This window comes from Peromyscus californicus, unplaced genomic scaffold, assembly GCF_007827085.1.
Source record: "Peromyscus californicus insignis strain IS unplaced genomic scaffold, ASM782708v3 Scaffold_6__1_contigs__length_162567912, whole genome shotgun sequence".
NCBI classification, from domain to species: Eukaryota; Metazoa; Chordata; class Mammalia; order Rodentia; family Cricetidae; genus Peromyscus; species Peromyscus californicus.
In genome coordinates, this window is record NW_026294584.1 from 22,678,900 (window position 1) to 22,698,032 (window position 19,133).

The following is a 19,133-nucleotide window of genomic DNA, read 5'->3' on the forward strand; positions in this document are numbered from 1 at the left end:
CTTTGAAGGTGGTACTAGCTCCTAGTCCCCTTCTCGTCTCTGTGCCTTGTGCACCACGGTATGAGCTGCTCCACCAGGCCCTTCCGCTGTGATGGACTGAATTCTGAAACCAGGAGCTAAAATAACTGTTTCCTTCTCTAACATGTTATTTCAGGTAACTTGTCACAGAAAACACAAAGGTTACTGACATATTTGGTAAATTCTGTGTTTAGCTTTTAAAGAATGCTTTCATTTTCCACACTGTCTGGACCACTTTATGTTCCTACTAGTGACATACAAGTATCCCAACTTCTTTACACCCTTGTTAAAATTTGTCATTTTCTGTATTTTTCTGCCTGGTAAGTGTGAAATAATACCTCCTTCTTGTCTTTATCTATACTGCATCAATGACTAAGGATAATGCACATCTTTCTTGTGCTCATCAGTCATCTTTCCTCTTCGGAGAATGGTCTACTCTAGTCCCTTGCCCACTGTTCACTCAGGCTGTTCATATTTTAAATGTTGGGTTAAGTTTATCAATGCTTTGTTGAGTGTTTTCCCTATAGTATCCAGGGTTATATATTTATAATCTCTTTTTTAGGCTTTATTAGAAGTTCATTGGGTTATATTAGGTTGACTCTTTACTGGTTAATATTCTGTGTGTTTGGAGAAATGTATAATGACATGTACCCCATTTATAATATCATAATGTCCTGCCCCAGATTTCCTATATTCTACCTATTCATGTCACCTTCCTTTCAAATTTCCAGCAACCTTTGGTGACTTTGCATAGTTTTTCCTTTTCTAGAAAATCATCTTGTTGGAGTCACGGAACATGTAGCTTTTTCAGACCTTTTTTCACTTAATATGCATGTAAGATTCCATTATATCTTTAGTATCTTGGTACCTTATTTTCTTATAGTGTTGAATAATATTTATACTACTCACTTTTTTCATTTCTCTGACCAAAGTGTCCAACAGGAACAGCCTAAGGAAGGAAATGTTTATCTAGGCTCATAGTTCCGGAGAAATTTCAGTCCACTGTGGGGAATGAAGCACAGTGGCCAAATTCCACCTAGGGATGAGAGTATGTAGTGGGGACTTGACACATGGCCATAGACCATAAAACACAGAAAAAATAGAATGGTCAAAACGAGAATGGCCATAAGCTTCAAAGGCCCACCCCTTGTGACGTCCTTGTATCAGTAGGTCCCACCTCCTAAGGACCACACAGCTTTCAAAATGGCAATCCAAGCTAGAGACTGAGCACTCAAAACATTCCTGTGGAGATATTTCAGATTTAAATCATAAAGCATTTCACTGTCTAAATTTACTAGAGTTTATCCAGTAGTATCTATTACTGCATTAATCCATTGAGGTTATTATAACAAACTATCAGGGACTGGGTGATTTACACAACAGAAATTTGTTTTCTTATCGAGTTATGGAAGCCAGAAGTCTAGGATCTGACAAATTCAGTTCCTGCTCAGTGCTTTCTGCCAGGTTTGTAGATAGTCACCTCCTAATATCCTCACACAGTCATCTCCATACGTATGCCTAGGGAGGGAAGGAGGGATGGACGGAGGGAGGGGAGGGGAAGAAGGAAGTGAAGGGTAGAGGCAGGGAAGAATACTGTCTCTTCATTCCTTCCTCTTCTTGTAGCGGCACCAGCTCTATCAGACTGGATCCCTCCCTTGGGACCTCACTCAACCTTTGTTCCTTCCCCACAGGCCCTCTTGCCAGCCACACTGAAAGTTAGGACTGTAACATACGGATTTGGGATGGGGGTTATTCATTCAGCTCATAGTACCCCAGGCAGGTTCAAACAGAGAGACTCATTAATTTGAGAACCAAATCTGTTTTATTCCTTCTGGAACCTGGTAAACGCTGTCACATGGCAGCAGGGTTGCCACTGCTTTGGGACTGTTGTCGCGTGTGATTACAGCAGCTTTACAACACTGTGGTTTCACCACTGTTACCTTAGGACTCGCTGCCACTGACCTACCTTGTGGCGGAGAGCAGGATGGAGGATAAGGAGTCCATTGGAAACACCCTTGGTGCTGTCCAGTGCCTGCTCCTTGGGCCAGTGCCTGGCTGCTTGCTGTAAAGTACGGACCACTTTCCATGGCTCTCACCAAACTGGCTTAAGGGCTCCCAGTTTTCTGAAGTCTCTACATTAGGACCTGGAACTCCCTCCTGTGCTAGGTGGTTGCCTTTCAGCTCCCAGGCTCTTCCCAAGCCTTGTGCTGTTTCTTAGTCCAATGCTTTCTACTTCTTGTCTCTCATACATTAAAAAACAAACAAACAAACAAAAAACCTACTTACACCTCTCCTAAATGAAGTGATCAGATATATTTTATGAAAAATTTGTGTAGCTTTTTTACTTATTTATATTTTTTGAGATAGGATCTTCATACAGAATCCAGGCTGGCTTCCAACTCTCTCAGTCTTCCTGCTTTAGCCTTCCAAGTACGGTGACTACAGGTGTGAATCACCGTGCCTGGCAAAATACATGTGGAAGAATGGAAAAATTATCTACTCAAATTCATTTAACAAGAACAAACAAAGTTTGCAATATACACCCGCTAGCGAAATGCAAGTAGGAAGAAAATCTCTATAGACATGACCATGGGATCCAACTTATGTGTAAGACTTAGAGAAAAAGAGCTGAGGAATAGGGTGCTCCTTAATGGAGGTGGAGAAACCCTCAAATTGCCTATTACAAGGCTGGCTAAATGGCTCTGAGGGTGAAGGTGCTTCCTGCCAAGCAGGATACACAGTGAAAGAAGAGAAGTTGTCCTCTGACCCCACACACATGTAACATGACACACACATTCCACTACACTAGTATCCACACAAATAGATGTCACTAAATGTGATAATAAGTTATCTACTACTGTTCCTCTTTATATCTAAAAACACAAATTAAAAGAAAAATGCTTTCCCATGCTATGCATTCAAATTTGTGAGATTATATTTCAATAACAGAAACATAATATGAACATTTATAAATTACTGACTCCTTCAGGGTTTCAAACCAAAGCAAGCTCCAACTATTCCATTTACAACAAATGTCCACTGCTTTTGGGGAGCCACCAAAAGAATACTGTGATCCTTACACCAGGGAGTCAGAGAATACAGAGTAATGTCAGGGAGCCTGATGAGCAGCAGACACTCCTGAGACAACACCAGTTCCTGGTACACACGTGGCAGCCTCTGCTTTCAAGCTAATATGTGAGTCATGCTGAGTCCGCTTCCCTTGAGGTTAAAAGAATTTCCTGGACTTTCTTACTTTATCTTCTGCCCTGCCCTGTTCTCCACATTTGCTCTTCCCGAGTCAGTCAATTCAGAAAGTGCACTAGCCTTCCTTTCCCAATGTCTTCATAGATTTTCTGAAGACATGGCTTTTAAGAACAAAGACCATTTAGAATTTTCCAGAGGGGAAGAGATGCTCTGTGGAAGGATTCTGTCACTGCATCTTACTTTCCTCAAGTTCATCTTTTATTACTAAATTTGATATTGCAAAGGGGTACATGGGGTTCTGTCTGTCTCTTAAAATGCTTCTTCTTACTCAGAGATCACCTACAACCACAAACAGTCAAATGTTTAGTGAAGACAGTAGTTTAAACAGATTTGGTGACCATGGCTAAAAGTCAGAAAGCAAGAAACAAGAACAAAATACTTCTTTTACTCGGTTTCACTTGGGAGGGGTGTCCTCTTTACCTCTTCTCAATTATGGCCCCAAATTCCTAGTGCAAAGTCCCAGAAATAAGTTACTAGAATATTTTACTTGTGCATAGCTCTAATTAGCATGATGAAATCTCATGCCATCCCACTCCATTTGGGCAAGGACTAATCCCCTTGTCCAGTACATCAACACTGTGCAGACCACTTACTCATTACACACCTTACAGCCACCTCTCCATCAGCTCACCATCGTTCACACTGCTCACGTTGAAGGAACCCTCTTGTTTTATTTAATGGTGGCCTCAAAGTGCAAGGATAATGATGCTAACACTATGGCTGTAGCAAAGAGAAGCCAGAATATACTTCCTTTAAATGAAAGGTGAAAGCTCTTAATAAGAAAAGAGAATTATGCACTGAGGTTTCTAAGGTACCATAAGATCATGGAAGGGAGACCAACTTTTAATAGTATGTTATTATAATTATTCTACTTTTATTAGCTATTATTAATTTTTTACTATGCCTACTTTGTAAATTAAATTTTATCATAGCTATTTATGTGTGGAAGAAGCATAGTATATATAGGGCTAGGTACTGTGTGCCTTCTGTTAAGCACTGAAGGTTTGAGACCTATTCCCTGTGGATAAGGGGAGGCTGGAGAGCTGCAAGTGCAGTACTTGTATGTATGTTAAGGTCTAGCTTACTCATTCTGATGCAGTTACTGCTCACTCATGCGGATACCAGGCACTTGGATCTGAAACCCCACTGCCTTAACTTTCTCATATCTCAGAAGAAAATAGGAAACAAAACTTTGAGAAGGAAAAAGGATTGAGTTGGAGTTTGGCCAGACGAGGGAAAAGAAAAGTTCTTAGACTCTTTCCCACCTCTTAGAGTCCCAGTCTCACAGAAACATGGAACGGAAGGCAGGACATTGACATCGACAGGACGTTGACATCTAGTTATTTATCTGTGAGCTATGCTGCTCAGAGGTATGTGAAATCTTTCTATCGGGGAGGTTCTCTCTCAGGCACCAGGGTTAATGCCTTTCCCCTTTTCCAGCACAGGACTCCTGGGGAAATTTGAACTATTTGGGATCTGTTGTTTCCAGGTCCCTGGTATATTGTTAGAGCACCACAGAACCAAGGACGGTCAATAACTGCCTCAACTTGACCTCTGTGTGCCAAATCCTCCTCTCTGAAAGAGAAGAGAATATATTTTACTCCTTAGTTTCTTGTTGGATGCAATGTTGGACCATTGTTGGTTAAATGCTTGTTCACGACGAGGAATATTTAAGCACCGCTGTGCTGCGAAGAGGGGCAGACACACAACCCAGTTGCAAATTAATTCTTGAAAAGAAAAAGCAGCCAGTCATAATTATGTATTCTTTTTAAAGCACAATAAATTTTCAACAGGCTAATAAAATGAGGTCTGCCACATAATAAGCTATAATCCTGCCACACAATTAAATTCAACCTGCTTGCTATGAATAATGCTGATACTTTACAGATACATATGAATCAGTAAGTAAAATGTTTCCTTCCTCTTTAGAGAAAAATCTCCATGGTATTCATATACATAATATTTAATGATTATTTTTTAAAGTAAACTTCATCAATCTAACTTCAAAGAAAAGATTTATTTATTTTATTTTATGTGTTTTGTTTGTCTGTATGTGCAGCATATGCACTTGGTGCCTGAGGAGGCGGGAAGAACTGGAGTTACTGACAGTTGTGCATGGCCAGATGTGGGTGCTGGGAATGAAACTCCGGTTCTCTGGAAGAGCAGGATGTGAGTACCTGCTCTTAATTGCTGAGTCATCTCTACAGTCCCTCATCAATCTAACTTAATTAAAGAATGCTATTACTTTCTAGTTACACAGTCACATAAAATTTCATTAGCTGTCTTTGGAGACAGACTGAGATAACTGTCCCTCGTTAAAAGCTAGGGGAATTGAGATTTAGAAGGGTTAGATTACTCAGGTACTCGGGCATGGAATCTAATCCTAAACTGTATATTCTATTTGCCATGTTAATTCAAGACTGTAGATATCAGATCTCATTGGGATTAACAACTGATTTATATGAGTTTATTTTAGAAACTTTATATAGCATAGATGTCAGGGATCAAAGATAATATCAGCATTGTATGTAACCCATTACAGTATGGTAGATATACTCTACATCATTCAAAGGTTTCATCATTCAAACAACAAATGATTAAACACTTGCTTATATGCCAGGATTGTACTAGACTCTACTATACCCAGCTCTTAGAGACCTATGGTTGTGTAACAAGTCATCCCAATTTAGTGGTGTAAGACAATTATGTAAACATGGATTATCCCAGTTTCAGTAGGGCAGAAACTTGGGAGCAATTTAGTTGAGTGATTCTGGCTCAAAGTCCTTCTGGTGGCGCCAGCTAAGGTGTTGGCTAGGAATGTGTCCAGTCATCTGAGGATTAACTAGGGCTGGCAGCTCTGCTTTTAAGATTATTTGCATGGTTGTTGACTGGAAGCCTTAATTACTTACTGAGGTGGCCTCTGAGTAAAGTTGCCACAGAAGTTTTGTAACTATGATGTGATAGTTTCCTTTCCCCAGCATGTGATTCAAGAAAAGGAACAAGGAGAAAGCTGGAATATACTTTATAAACTCTCTGAGTAGTCACACCACATTGTTTCATCCTTCTATTCATCAACACAAGTCATTAAGCATGCCTGTGAAAGAAGCATTATAGGATTTGTAGATGTATTTTATTATTTCCATTTGAGTGGATATAAGTAACTTAAAATGTTAACTAAAGTATTATGAAATCATTTGTTAATCTATTTATTTTTTTGTGATTTTTTTTTTTTTGAGAAGGCCTCACTATGTAGACCAGACTATCCTCAAATTCACAGAGATCCATCTGCCTTTGCCTCCTGAGGGCTGGGATTAAGTGTGTGTGTGCCCTCATACCAGACCATGTTAGAGTATTTAATATTGGGGTTAAATAAAAGTAAATCTGTAGAGAAGAGAATGTCTTACTGTTGCTTGTCTGCCTTGTACGTCTCCATTTTCATCTCACAACTCTGTGCTGAAGTTTCTATATAGTGATGAATGAATGATGGCCTATCTCATTATATCAATCAGAAATTCCATTCAATGTTCATAACACAAACCCAATTTAAAAAAAAAACCTACAATAGAAGAGACTCATTTTTCTTTGTGTAATAACAGTCCACAATGATGCAGGCCGGACCTGGAAAGGTGGCTCTCCAAAGCATGAACCCAGAACCTTCTTCTACGTCCCACATTAGTCATAGTGCATGTAGCTTTTATTAGTTACAGCAGAAAGAAGGTTGATCTACCTTTGCGTTGTCTGCAACACTTACTTTTCTTGTTTCAGTGGCATAAAACATGGCATTAAGAACATAAAGGAGGAAATACTACTTTGGTTTGTGACTTTAGAGAGTTCAGTCCATGGTTGCCTGGCCCTGTGTGCTCTCAGCAGGAGTAGATGTTAGAGAGCATTCTTCACTTTTTGGACCATGAAATGTAAAGAGCAGAGGAAGGAGTCAGGGAGAGCTATATCCTCCAAAGACACACCCCAAAGATCCTATCACCTGCTTTTCACTATCTCACATTGATTCCCTAATATTATGAATCGATCAAGGGATCAGAACCATCAGTATCTAATTGCCTAAGGAAATGACTTGAAAGAAGCACCCAGGAGTGTGCTCCAGTAATCAATCACAGGTGCTCCTTAATCCAATCAAGTTAATCATCAAAATTACCATCACAACATGCCCTGTTGTGAGAAAGGCAGTAAGTGTAGGTCAGACTGCTGAAAGGACATTTCTTCCATCAAGCTTTTCTTAGGCTCTAGAGACACTGACTTTCACTGATGAACACATGGCCAGCCATAACTTATAAGAGTCTGAGGAAGTAAACAAATTTAGCTGGGTACTGGCATCCTGCAAATAATCGTGCCTCTGCTAGAAAGGTAGAAAGGATATTGTTTAGACAACTAATAATGTCTGTCATCTTATTCCATGGAGTTTTGACACAAGATTCTGCTCCCAAGAGCTTTGATACACTTTTCTGAAACATTAAATGCCACACAGACAACAACACTAGCTGGGATTTATCTATGTTTTAAATGAGGGAGTCTAGTCAGTTTTGAGCCCTAAATATGAAGTATATTTTCCAAAGTAGTTATTTTTTTCTAGTTAATAATACTGAAAAAAAATTAGCTGCCATGAGTGTTATTTCTAGGGATACTTCTAAGAGATAACTGCATGGTTGTAAAGGTAAGATCATCAAAGAGTTGTTTAGAACAGTAAGGATTTGGGATGTATCATTGTATGAGAAAAGAATTATGTGTCACATACGTAATTTCTGAGCTAGTATGCGTTTTTGTGGGTTTTTCTTTTTTTTCAGTTTTAGAGAAATGTCTAAAAGAGTATCAATCAGACAGGATCTTTAAAATGATTATCTCTAGATTATGAGATTTTTCATAACTTATCTGCATTTTTATTTGAATTGGTTTACATGTTTTGAATTGGTTTGAATGTACATACATTGTTTTCATAAAACAATAGCTCTCTTTAAAAAAAACTAAGGGAGGGAGTGGTCATTTGATCAATATTGTTCCTATTTACACTCCCTTTTACCTGTAATTTTGCTAAAATGACTGAACTTAGAACTTACCCTTGGGTGGGGGTTCTGATCTTTGCTAAAATGATGTCATTCTTTAGTCATTATAACTTCCAGTAGAATTAGGGATACGCAGAATCCTGAGGATGTTTTATATTTAAGAATACTTTGATCTCCAGGTGATTCTCTTTTCCATTTTTGACTGGTGAAATGATCTTATGGAAAACTGTGTTAAGGGAGTGTTAAGGCTGAGCAAGAGTACAAAAAGAGAGAGACAGAGCTAAGGATGTCTGGGAGAGGAGTTGGCAGGTCATGGAAAGGGCACTTACCTGGATGTCGAGTCACCCACCCTGCCCTTCTCTTCTGGCCTGGGCCTATCAGGTTATCCCTCTGCCCTCAATTTTCTCATCTGAAAAAGAGACCTTTGGATTAAAATCACTAACTTTGCTTCAAGTTTTAAACTCCCTTTCGAAGATTTGGGGTGGGGTGGGGTGGACAGTTATTAGTGTCCTAGCAAATGGCACTAAAGCCGAACCCAAGTAAATTAAAGGCAAATTAACAGCAAGAGTCAACATACACTGTTTATTATTCCTATCAAACATACTGTCCAGTAACTTCCTAAAATTACACAATAAATGGGCCATTACCTAGATCCCAGCCTTCTATGGTTTGAATGTGGCTTGTCCTTTCCGGGACTCATAGAAGGTGAGGCTAAGCAAACATGTGCTAATTAGGACTCTGCCCTTAGGAATGGTTCAATCCATTCATGTGGCAATGGATTAATGAATAAATGGATTATCTGGAGACTGCTATAAAAGACAGTTTGGCTAGGTCTCTTTTAAGCCTTCTGTTTCCTGCCATAATATCCTGCGGCTTCAGTTCAGGACTTGACAAACAAAAATGGCGCCACACGTAGCTCTTCGATCGTTGATCTTTGTCTACAATAAGCCAAAGTATACCTACCTGTTCTTTGTAACAGTATTGTTAGTATTAGAGGCAGAAAATGGACTCAGATAAAGTTTAGTGCCTTACTTCAAAACCCTCACTTTTATTAGCTATGTTGTGGTGTGCTCAGAACTTCCTAAATCGAGCATTTATCAAGCAGGGCACAGCCTTTCCATCCCGGGGCCTGGCCTTGGTTAAGGCTAGCAAATTCTCTAGATCTCACTTCTACACCCTGCTGCCTCAACAGGTGGCAGCCCACTTCCTTTGTCGCAAAGATAAGCTTCCTGGTTCACAGCGCCTTTGCCAATAAAGGGCAGAAGAGTTTTGCAAAGCTCTGAAGTACTTGCCCATTGCAGGACAGATTTAAAACGCCACCCATGCGTTCCTTCAAGAGGCTTTCCGTTACCACTGCCTGGGGGCTCTGTTCTTCTGGGGCACACATCTGGTTACATACATTCTGCATACTTCATTAGGCCACATTGAAGACAGAGATACTGTGAGAGGACAAGAGGAAAAAGAGAATGAAGGGGCTAAGACTGGGTCAGAGGTCAGCGCGGCGGTAGGGTTTGTTCTGCAGATGACAATTCACAAAGGCCCTCTACTCGCAGTCCCTGCTAACGTCGCTTTCCCTGAGAGAACAGGCTAGCGCGGGACCCTTCGCCCAACCTCCCTAGAAGGGGGCTGGAACCCAACCCACGCCTCTAGGCAGCCAGGACTTCCCAGCCCCCTTCGCAGGAGGGCGGGGCGAACGCCGGCCGGCCAATCCCCGCGTCCGCACGTCGCCGTGTCCCCGCCCACGCCGCCCGGGCCCCGCCCTTCCCTGGGGCTGGTGCGGCGGCCGCGACGTCAGCTCTCCCGGACCCCTGGGTGGTGACTGCGCCGTAGGCTGGCCGCGCGGCGAGGAGGGGCGGAGCGAGCGGCGGGAGCGCGCGGCGGGAGCGCGCGCCGGGCCCGCCTCGGCCGCCGCCGCCGCCGCCGCCGCCGGGGGATGATCTGGGCGGCCGCGGGCGGCCCTGGCTAGCGGCCCGTGCCGGTGCTGCGGCCGGCCAGGGCAGCGAAGGTCGAGGGTCGTGGGTCGTCCTCCTCCCCGCCTGCTGCCGGGAGGGGCGAGAGGGAGCCGCGGCTGATGTCAGGTACGGCGGGCGGGCGGAGGCGCCCGAGGGCTGCGGGTCCCGGGGCTCGGCTGCCCGCGGCGGGGCGACCGAGGGGACGGGAGCGCGGCCAAACAGGTGTCTCGGGCGGCGGGCGAGCGGCCGCCCTTGCGCTCTCCTCTGCCCGGCGGCTCGGGCGGCAGGCGCCCGGGGCGGGCCGGCGGCTAGCGGTCCTGCCCCGCCGCCCCGCCCCGGCCTCCGCGCGCCCAGCGGCCGCCAGCCCTGCACTCAGGTGCCGGCACCTTCCGGCCGCTCGGGTCCCGAGTGCCTGCCTGCCTGTCGCCGGCTGGGGCGAGCTTTGTCTGCCGCTCCTTTATTATGGTTGCAAGTTTCCCTGCGGCTGAGTCGACGAGCCAGGTGTGTAGGGGGCTTGCGGCGTGCACAAGGGTTTAATTTTTTTTTTCCCCCTCCCCTCTGGTAACAAAGTGTGATAGGATTTCTAGACGGTGGCTAAACTGCTTTGAATTTGGATATTCTCTTGGGTTGACTGTATTTCAGGAACGAGAATTGGGGATTATTATTTTTTTTTTTTAATTTTTATCCCTCTTCCACTCTCAGTGTTTAAAAACAAGCGGCGGGAATATTAAGGTTCCCCCACATTCTGGAAAAAGTTATTTTCCAGTCTCGTTTTTTTTTTTTTAATTCATTGTAGATGCCACGATATTGCCTTTTAGTACATAACGACTAAAAACGTAATCTGAATTTAAAAGTTACAAAGTTAGAACTTTTATGCATCAGACTGAGTAATTAGGCAACGTGTAAGGGACAGAAATATGGTAATTTACTAGAAGTTGAGCATAGACTATAGATAGCTCTGCCTGGATGCCAAGAAAAAGTGCTGTGCACATTACAAGTTGTTTGATTCTGGTGTAAGTTTGGAAGGGGAAATCTGAGTTTTTAGAAGGTATTTAGATGACAGTTTTCCAGTCTCTTCGCAGATAAATGTCAGATGAGCCTTATGCACATGATATTGTGTATTCTAAGCATTGTATATCATAAATTTTATTTTCTGCCAGTCTTGCTATATATTTTTGTACAGTTTAAATGAATATAAAGTTTCAAGTTACCAAACAGTTAACTCTTTTCACCATATGTTAAGTAAAACAGCGATTTAGGAAGACAAGTATGAGTCACTTAAAATTCAGGACTAGTGGAGAACTACTCAGTGTCTCAGATTCTCTTGAAATTTATGTTTTCCTGTATCTTTTTACTTAGGACGAAGCATTTTGCAAATACTTTGTGGTTACTGTCTACTTGAAGTTTTTTTTTTTCCCCAGTTAGCTTTTAAAAAATCATCCTAACCTATAATTGTGAATAAATTTAATGTTAAGAAAATTTAGAATTTTATAAGCAGTTTATTTAAGAGTACATACAATGAGTTAATGTTTGGCTAATCGTATGCAGAAGTGCTCCACTGTGCATATGTTGGCTGTATACTGCTTGTATGTTGATGGTGCTGAAGTGAAGATTGTGTTATGCAGCTTGACTTTATAATCCATGGTAATGTAAAGTCAGGTCTTCTTGTGGTGAAGTTATTGCTTGGAATGGGTATAAATAAAATGTACATAGAAATTGTTACCTTGATGCTGCTATTTACCTGCTACACTCCAAAGTTTTGGGTTTTCGGTACAATATTTTAAAGAGATTTTTTGAGATTTTAGTAAAACAGCTAGTTGAAAATCACATCAAGGTTAAAAGAAAGATAATGCGTTTTTAATACCAAATCTGGTGGGATTAAGGTCTTTTTAAAAATTAAAATTTTAAATTAATATGCAAGATAATGAGGTCCATATACATATGTCATTATACTTTGCTTTTATTCTTTTAAATGGAGAAAGAAAAACAAGACTTACTCCATAAAATGTGAAGTTAACATTTTATCTGTGTATCTGGTAAGAAACAAATGTCAAAGTATGGTTAAGTTTTTGCACCTAATTCAAATGCCGCTCCCCCCCCTCGGGGGTGGGGGTTGGAGGGCTAGGATACTCAGCTTCATGACAGTATCTGTGTGTGAAAACAAGAAGCTGTTCTTTATGAACCAGGGAATCCCATTAGAAGGTGGGAGAAACCAAGGAGAAGCCAGAAATAAATTACCCTGCCCCTGCAGTAAGAAGTGCATTGCAGGCCTGGGGAGGCAATATTGGGAGATTCTGGGTTTGGAAACCTGATTATTTTATAATGAAAGCTGAATGCTGAGGCACATTTTAACCACAGACTTGAAAATATATCCAGCCCCATGTAGTCATTTGCATTCTTGTTTGCTGTGTTAGTTTTCTGAGGCTACCAAAACAAAGGACCACGAACTGGGCCATTTAAGGCGTCTGCAAGCCTATGCTGTAGAGAGGTTCTAGAGAATCTGCTGTGGTACTCTTAGCTTTTGTCTTTGGCTTTTATATCACTCCAGCCTCTGCCTCTGTTAGCACAGGGCACTGCCCGCATGCGGCTCTGCAACACTGGTTATAAAACTGGGGTCCCCAGGCTCATAGCCTCAAGCTCATAGGAGTTTGTCAGAAATGCAAATTTTCGAAGTTCACTGCAGATCTCTTGATTTGGAAACTTGTAGCTAGGCTTCCAGATAGGCTGACTGATCTGACACCGTGTTTTTAGATTGTAAGCAAGGTAAGCAAAGACTGAGTGCTAAGGTATGCCCAGGGAAGACCCCTGTGAAGCAAAGAGCCCGAGGAGCTGGAGAATGGAACACATGAATGGCTGAGAGAAGACGCTGTGCAGCACGTACAGCAGGCACGAAGTCCAAAGCTAAAACACACCCGGGGAAACAGTAGTAGGCAGGGCTCTATAAAGGTCATTTTAAGGTTTTGGCTTTTTAAATGAGCTTAGGCAGGTGGCAGGGGCTTTTGAGAAAATGGGTGACAAGATCTGATTTCAGCTGATAGGATCATTCTGGCATGCTAGCAGAAATAGACTGAAGAAGGGGAGGAAGAGAGGTATTGGCTGGAAGGCTGTTGCAGTAATTGAAAGACCAAGTTCAGACCAGGGCCGAGGCAGCAGAGCCAGCAGAGCCAGAAGCTAACTAGAAGAGGTACAAGACAGTGAGTGCGAAGAGTAAGCTTCTATCCTTCTCTGGTTACCTTAGTAACCCTGTTCCTTAAAGATAATCCATGTTGCAATTAGTCTTTCTATATTCTTTCTAAGGTGTTTCAGTATGTATGAGAAACTGCTCCAACAGGTTAGTGCAGGTGTGTGTGTGTGTGTGTGTGTGTGTGTGTGTGTGTGTGTGTGTGTGCACGTGTGTGCATGCCTGTACCGGTGTAGGTCAACATCAGGAGTCTTCCTCAGTTGCTCTTCACCATGTCTTTGAGACAGGATCTCTCACTGAACTGGGAGCTCATCAAATCTGTTAGAATAGCTGGTCAGCAAGTCCCTGGGAGGGTGCGGGTGGGGTGGCACAGTTTCCCCGGTGCTGGGCATGTGCCTTGCTGCACCTTGCTTTTTTCCCGTGGGTTCTGGAGGATTGAACCCAGGTCCTCCCCGAGCCCTTGTCCCTTCCTAGTGGGGTGGTTCTTGACTGAAGCCGGTTTACTCCTCCAGGAGGACATTGGTTCTTGTCCAGATCGGTTTTTGGTTGTCACTACTAGTAGAAATGCTATTGCTGTCTAGTAAACAGAGGCTGGGAAGCTTCTAGACGTCTTATGAGTTAATAGGACAGCCCCCACATCCGTGCCACTAGCCAGCTCACACTGTCACTTAGTACCAAGATTAAGAAAATGTGACTCGAAAGCACTGAGGTGAGAACACAGCAAGTGGAAGGAAGAGGGCGTTTTAGTCAGGTAACAGGACGAATAGTGGAGCTGACTACATTGGGATAGTTAAGAATCTGCTGATAGTCAAGATCATTGAATGGGTCTGTGAAAAGGTGATTTGGAAATATGGGCAGAATCATCAAGCAGAGGTTTATATGGCATGTTAATTAAAGATGGTGCAGTTTACACTTGTAGGCTGTAGAATTCTGTGAGGATTAATGGAGTGGCATGGCCACTCTTGAGTTAGAGGTCATTCTGGTAAAGGAGGGATGAGTTCAAAAGTGGCACATATGGAGGGAGACAGGTTCGATACCTCAGTACCTTACAATTGAGAGGAGAGTGAAGTAAGACAGTGGATAAGGAGAAGAGATGGGTTAGAAAAATTAGAAAATAAAATTGGCAACACTTAGTACTTGGATATGGATGAGGGTAAGTGGAACATTAAAAATGCCTGTGTATCCAGGGTGTCTCTGGTAGAGTGTCTGCTTAGCATGTCTAAGACCCACAGTTTGATCCTCAACACCTCCTATATACACATAAAATTTCTTTTCCTAATTTCTAGTTTCAATAATCAGACGATTCTGACTGGAAGAGGAAAAGATTGCTGATAACTTAGATAATTACCAGTATTTAAGGTAAGATGGGCAGATTAAGGGGTGAAGTTATGGACTCACTTCTGGGCTTATTGAGTTTGGGTGTGTTGCCTGTGGTCATGGTGGAAGTGTGTATTTGAGTCCATGTGATTCTCAATCTTAGAAAATTCTGAAAAGGATCAAGAGATGTAATGGGGGGATTAATAAGTTTTCAATTTTTACTCTCTAGATAAGCTACTCTCTTAGTTAGGGTTTCCATTGCTGCAACGAAACACCATGGCCAAAAAGCAAGTTGGGAAGGAAAGGGTTTATTTGGCTTACACTTCAGCATTGCTGTTGATCACTGAAGGAAGTCAGGGCAGGAACCTGCAGGCAGGAGCTGATGCAGAGGCCATAGAGGGGTGCAGCTAACTGGCTTGCTTCCCCTGGCTTACTCAGCCCACCTTCTTGTAGAACTCAGGACCACCAGCCTAGGAATGGTACTACCTACCATGTGCTGGGCCCTCCCCCATTGATCACTAAGTGAGAAAATGCCTTCCTTATAGTTGGATCTCATGGAGGCATTTCCTCAACTGAGACTTTTTCCTCTGATGACTCTAACTTGTATCAAGTTGATACACACAACCAGCCAGTACAACTAACTTTATTTAATTTCTGTCAGAAAAGTAAAATTTATTTTGTTTTACATATACAGAAATTTGTGTGTGTGTGTGTGTGTGTGTGTGTGTGTGTGTGTGTGTGTGTGTGTGTACAATGACATTGTGCTATGTTGGCTTCAGTACTTTGTTTTAAAAAAGAAGTCTTCTATACAGTTAAAGTGAGTGAGGTTGTATAGAGGGAAATACATGATGATGATAGAGTGGAGAGTAGTAGATGTCTTCAGTGACTGTAGTGCTGCTGGGGATGAGGTGAGGGACTGATGTCTTCAGTGCTGCTGGGGATGAGGTGAGGGACTGATGTCTTCAGTGACTTCCAGTGCTGCTGGGGATGAGGTGAGGGGCTGATGTCTTCAGTGACTGTAGTGTTGCTGGGGATGAGGTGAGGGACTGATGTCTTCAGTGACTTCCAGTGCTGCTGTGGGATGAGGTGAGGGGCTGATGTCTTCAGTGCTGCTGGGGGTGAGGTGAGGGGCTGATGTCTTCAGTGCTGCTGGGGGTGAGGTGAGGAATGAGGAGTTACAGGTATTCCTCTGTGTTGGTTTTGCCTTTTCTGAGACCAGGGCTTGTAGGTTCGGACAACCTTGAACTTCTGGCCCTTCTACCTTCTAAATGCGGGGATTACAGGTGTGAACCACCATGCTGCTTGGGGGTGGGTAGGAGGAGGGCACGGTTAGAGCTGGTAATGAAACCTAATGCTCCTTTTATATTTTCTTCCCTCTGCCCTTTGAGGTCCCCTTTCACTCTCTCTTTTGTTTGATTTGTTTTGTTTTCGTACTCCATTTGTACAAAATTCACCTATTGACAATTAAAAATGTTTAGCCACAGGTGCACATTGCCCTCATCAACACGTGTAGGTCAGTTTTTAACAGCTGCAGAGTATAATAATAGTCTGTGAACCAACATCTGAGCATATGGAATCATGGATATCTAGAAAGGCTTCCATGAATTTACCCATAAGTTAAATTTCTGGTTGTGAAATGCTTGTTCAAAGTATATTCAGTTAAGCTTCTAAGATAATTGCCAAATGATTTTTGAAAAGACTGTAGAAGTATGTTGTAAGAGTATATAGTTCCAGTTAATAAATATTGCATATTAATAAGCTGTAGAAAGTCTGCCAGTATGCTGGCTTAGAAAGACGCTCTTCATTTTTTTTTAACCTTTCATTAATCGTTGGGGAAATTGAGTAGCCTTGACTGCTGTGTTGGTTTTCCTGAGTCTTTTGTGTTCTTCATTTCTTTATGTTGTTAATCATTTGTCTTTATGTTGCACACTCATTTTAAAGCGTGTTATAAAGAAACAGTTCTTTGAGCCAGCTGCTTGGCCTCCAGGACTTGTCTACTGAATACACTGTTTCTCCATAGGCCTATCTTCTGAGTTTCAGGAAGTTCTCAGTTCACCATACAGATATGCAAAACGGTGTTTTCTCGTAGTCTGTTCTAAAATATTGAACTCTTAGAAGCATTTGGGAATTGTTAATTATTAGAAAAGGCCCCAGCCGGTTGCTTTTGTCCTTTCCAAAGGATTAATTATTTTCATACCATGCCTTGCATAAGCCACTCCTTTCTTGATGTCAAGCGCTGTGTGGATTATGTAGTACATTTCCCCATGTTCTTGTTTGTTTTGTTTCACAAACCATTTCAGTCTGATGAAGTCCCTCTGGTAGAAACTACCTCAGTGTCTGCCTGGGGCCGACAGGAGGAGGTGGTGGGTTTGCTGCAGTACAGAAGACTCTGCACTGGGGAAAGAGCAGATGTCACTGAGGACGAAACCAGTACTAGAGGGTTGGGAGGAGGGTGGTGTGGAGGCAGAATTCTAGTGTTACAGTACTTCATAGTTTTAAAAACACATCGAGACTGACTGTCAAAAGGTTAATAAGCATCTGGCCTGGTGTTTGGAGACCATGGAGGTAAGATAATTGTGGAATGTTATGTCTGTACACCCTTATCTGAAGCTCCGAGTTGGAAATTGAGGTTGCTTCGGATGCAGAAGATCAGGCATCCATGCAAGAAGTGAGGGTCAGTCTCATGATGGCATTTCAAACAACGTGGTTTCTGGCAGTCTGTAGAGTTGCTCAGCAAATCTCTTGTTAATTGACATGCTTTGATAGACATCAAATTGTTAAATCATTTCAGTTCATCTCTGGATTGTTTTTTATGGTTTAGTTATGAGAGTGAGAAATTTGTGGAAGTGTGTTTGAGACTAGGTAGCCCAGGCTGATCCTAGGCTGGCCTTTAACTCTTAGATCCCTTTGCCTTCACCTCCCAAGTGCTGGGATTACTTGTGTATGCCACCATGCCTCCATGTAGATGTTTTAAAAGGCAATATGCGTTGTATGTTTCCCTCCACCCATTCACCATTCAAGAATTACCCATTCCTTGGCTAGGCATTCTAGCACTTATGAGACAGAGGCAGACAGATTTCTGTGAGTTCCAGGCTACTTAGACTACATTTTGGGTTCCAGGATAGGCAGGGCCAATAGTGATGCGATCTTATAAATAAATAAATAAATAAAAATTTGCACTCTCATTTTCCCAAACTTTTACAATATTTTTAAGAGTTATTTAACTTTTAAAACTCTTTCTGTGTTTTGGCTGGGATCACATTACGTAAACAGATTGATCCATAGAAAACTGATATCTTTAACATTGATTTTTTTAATTGTGATAAAATATACCTAAAATGCTACTCCTAATCATTTTTAATTGTACAGTTCAGTGGTGTTTGCATTTATATTGTGATGCACCCATTATCATTCACTTACTGTAGAGCTCTGCATGCTGTGAAGCTGAAACTCCATACTGTTTGAAAGGGAGTCCTAGTCTACCTCCCACAACCCCCGTCAATCAAAGTTCTACCCTGGGACCGAGTTTTACTTGAAGTATTAAGTGAAATTATATATTGTCTTCCTATGATTGCTTTGTTTCACTAAACAAAATGTCCTTCTTTCATCTGTTTGTAACAGATTGGGATTCTCTTCATTTTTAAAGATTGACCAATAATTCCTTGTATAGTAATAATTCATTTATCTGTCAGTAGATAATGTGGGTCGCCCCTGCCCCCAACACACACACACACACACACACACACACACACACACACACACACACACACACCATTTTAGTTATTTTTAATACTGCCGTGACTACTAGTGGAAAAAATATCTCTTTGGGACTCTGCTTTCAAGTCCTTAGGGTATGTACCCCAAAGTGGAATTATTGGATCATGTGATAATTATCCCCCTTACTTTTTGAGATAGAGCCTCACTGTGTAACTCTGGCTGGCTTGGAACTTAATATGTAGACCAGACTGACCTTGAACTCACGGAGCTCTGCCTAACTATCCCTTCAGTGCTGGGATTAAAGTCGAGTACGAGCAGACCCAGTGATACTTAGTTTTAGTTTTGGAGGACCTGCTGTACTGCTCCACAGCTACAGTGCTCTTATGTTTCTGCTGCCATACACAGAGATTCCAGTTCCGTTCCCTGCTTGCCAACACTTGTTATCTTCTGATTGTAGATAGTAGCCATCATCATGAGTGTGAACTGGCATTTTCACTAATGACAGACATATGAGGAATTGTTTTATTTGCTTATTGACTATTGTCTGTCTTCTGGAGAACTATTCAAATCACATGTCCATTTTGAGTTGGACTGATTTTGTTGTAGTTGATTTTTAGGGGTTCATCACATAATATAAGCCCCATAAATCCCAAATTATATATATGAGTT

General features: G+C 42.1%; 1 protein-coding gene across 4 annotated transcripts in view; it reads left to right on the plus strand.

Moving 5' to 3' along the window:
* Window positions 1-10,198: 10,198 nt before the first annotated feature.
* Window positions 10,199-19,133, plus strand: part of C1galt1 (core 1 synthase, glycoprotein-N-acetylgalactosamine 3-beta-galactosyltransferase 1) — a 79,997-nt gene continuing 71,062 nt past the window's right edge. For 2 of the 4 annotated variants that reach the window (XM_052720561.1, XM_052720558.1), the window contains exon 1: window positions 10,199-10,375. In XM_052720561.1, coding sequence (XP_052576521.1) covers window positions 10,369-10,375 — 7 coding nt within the window. In that variant the 5' untranslated portion in view covers window positions 10,199-10,368. Of the gene's footprint in view, window positions 10,376-10,630; window positions 10,751-14,716; window positions 14,790-19,133 lie in introns of those variants that run through there. The other 2 variants (XM_052720559.1, XM_052720560.1) reach the window with 2 other exon arrangements.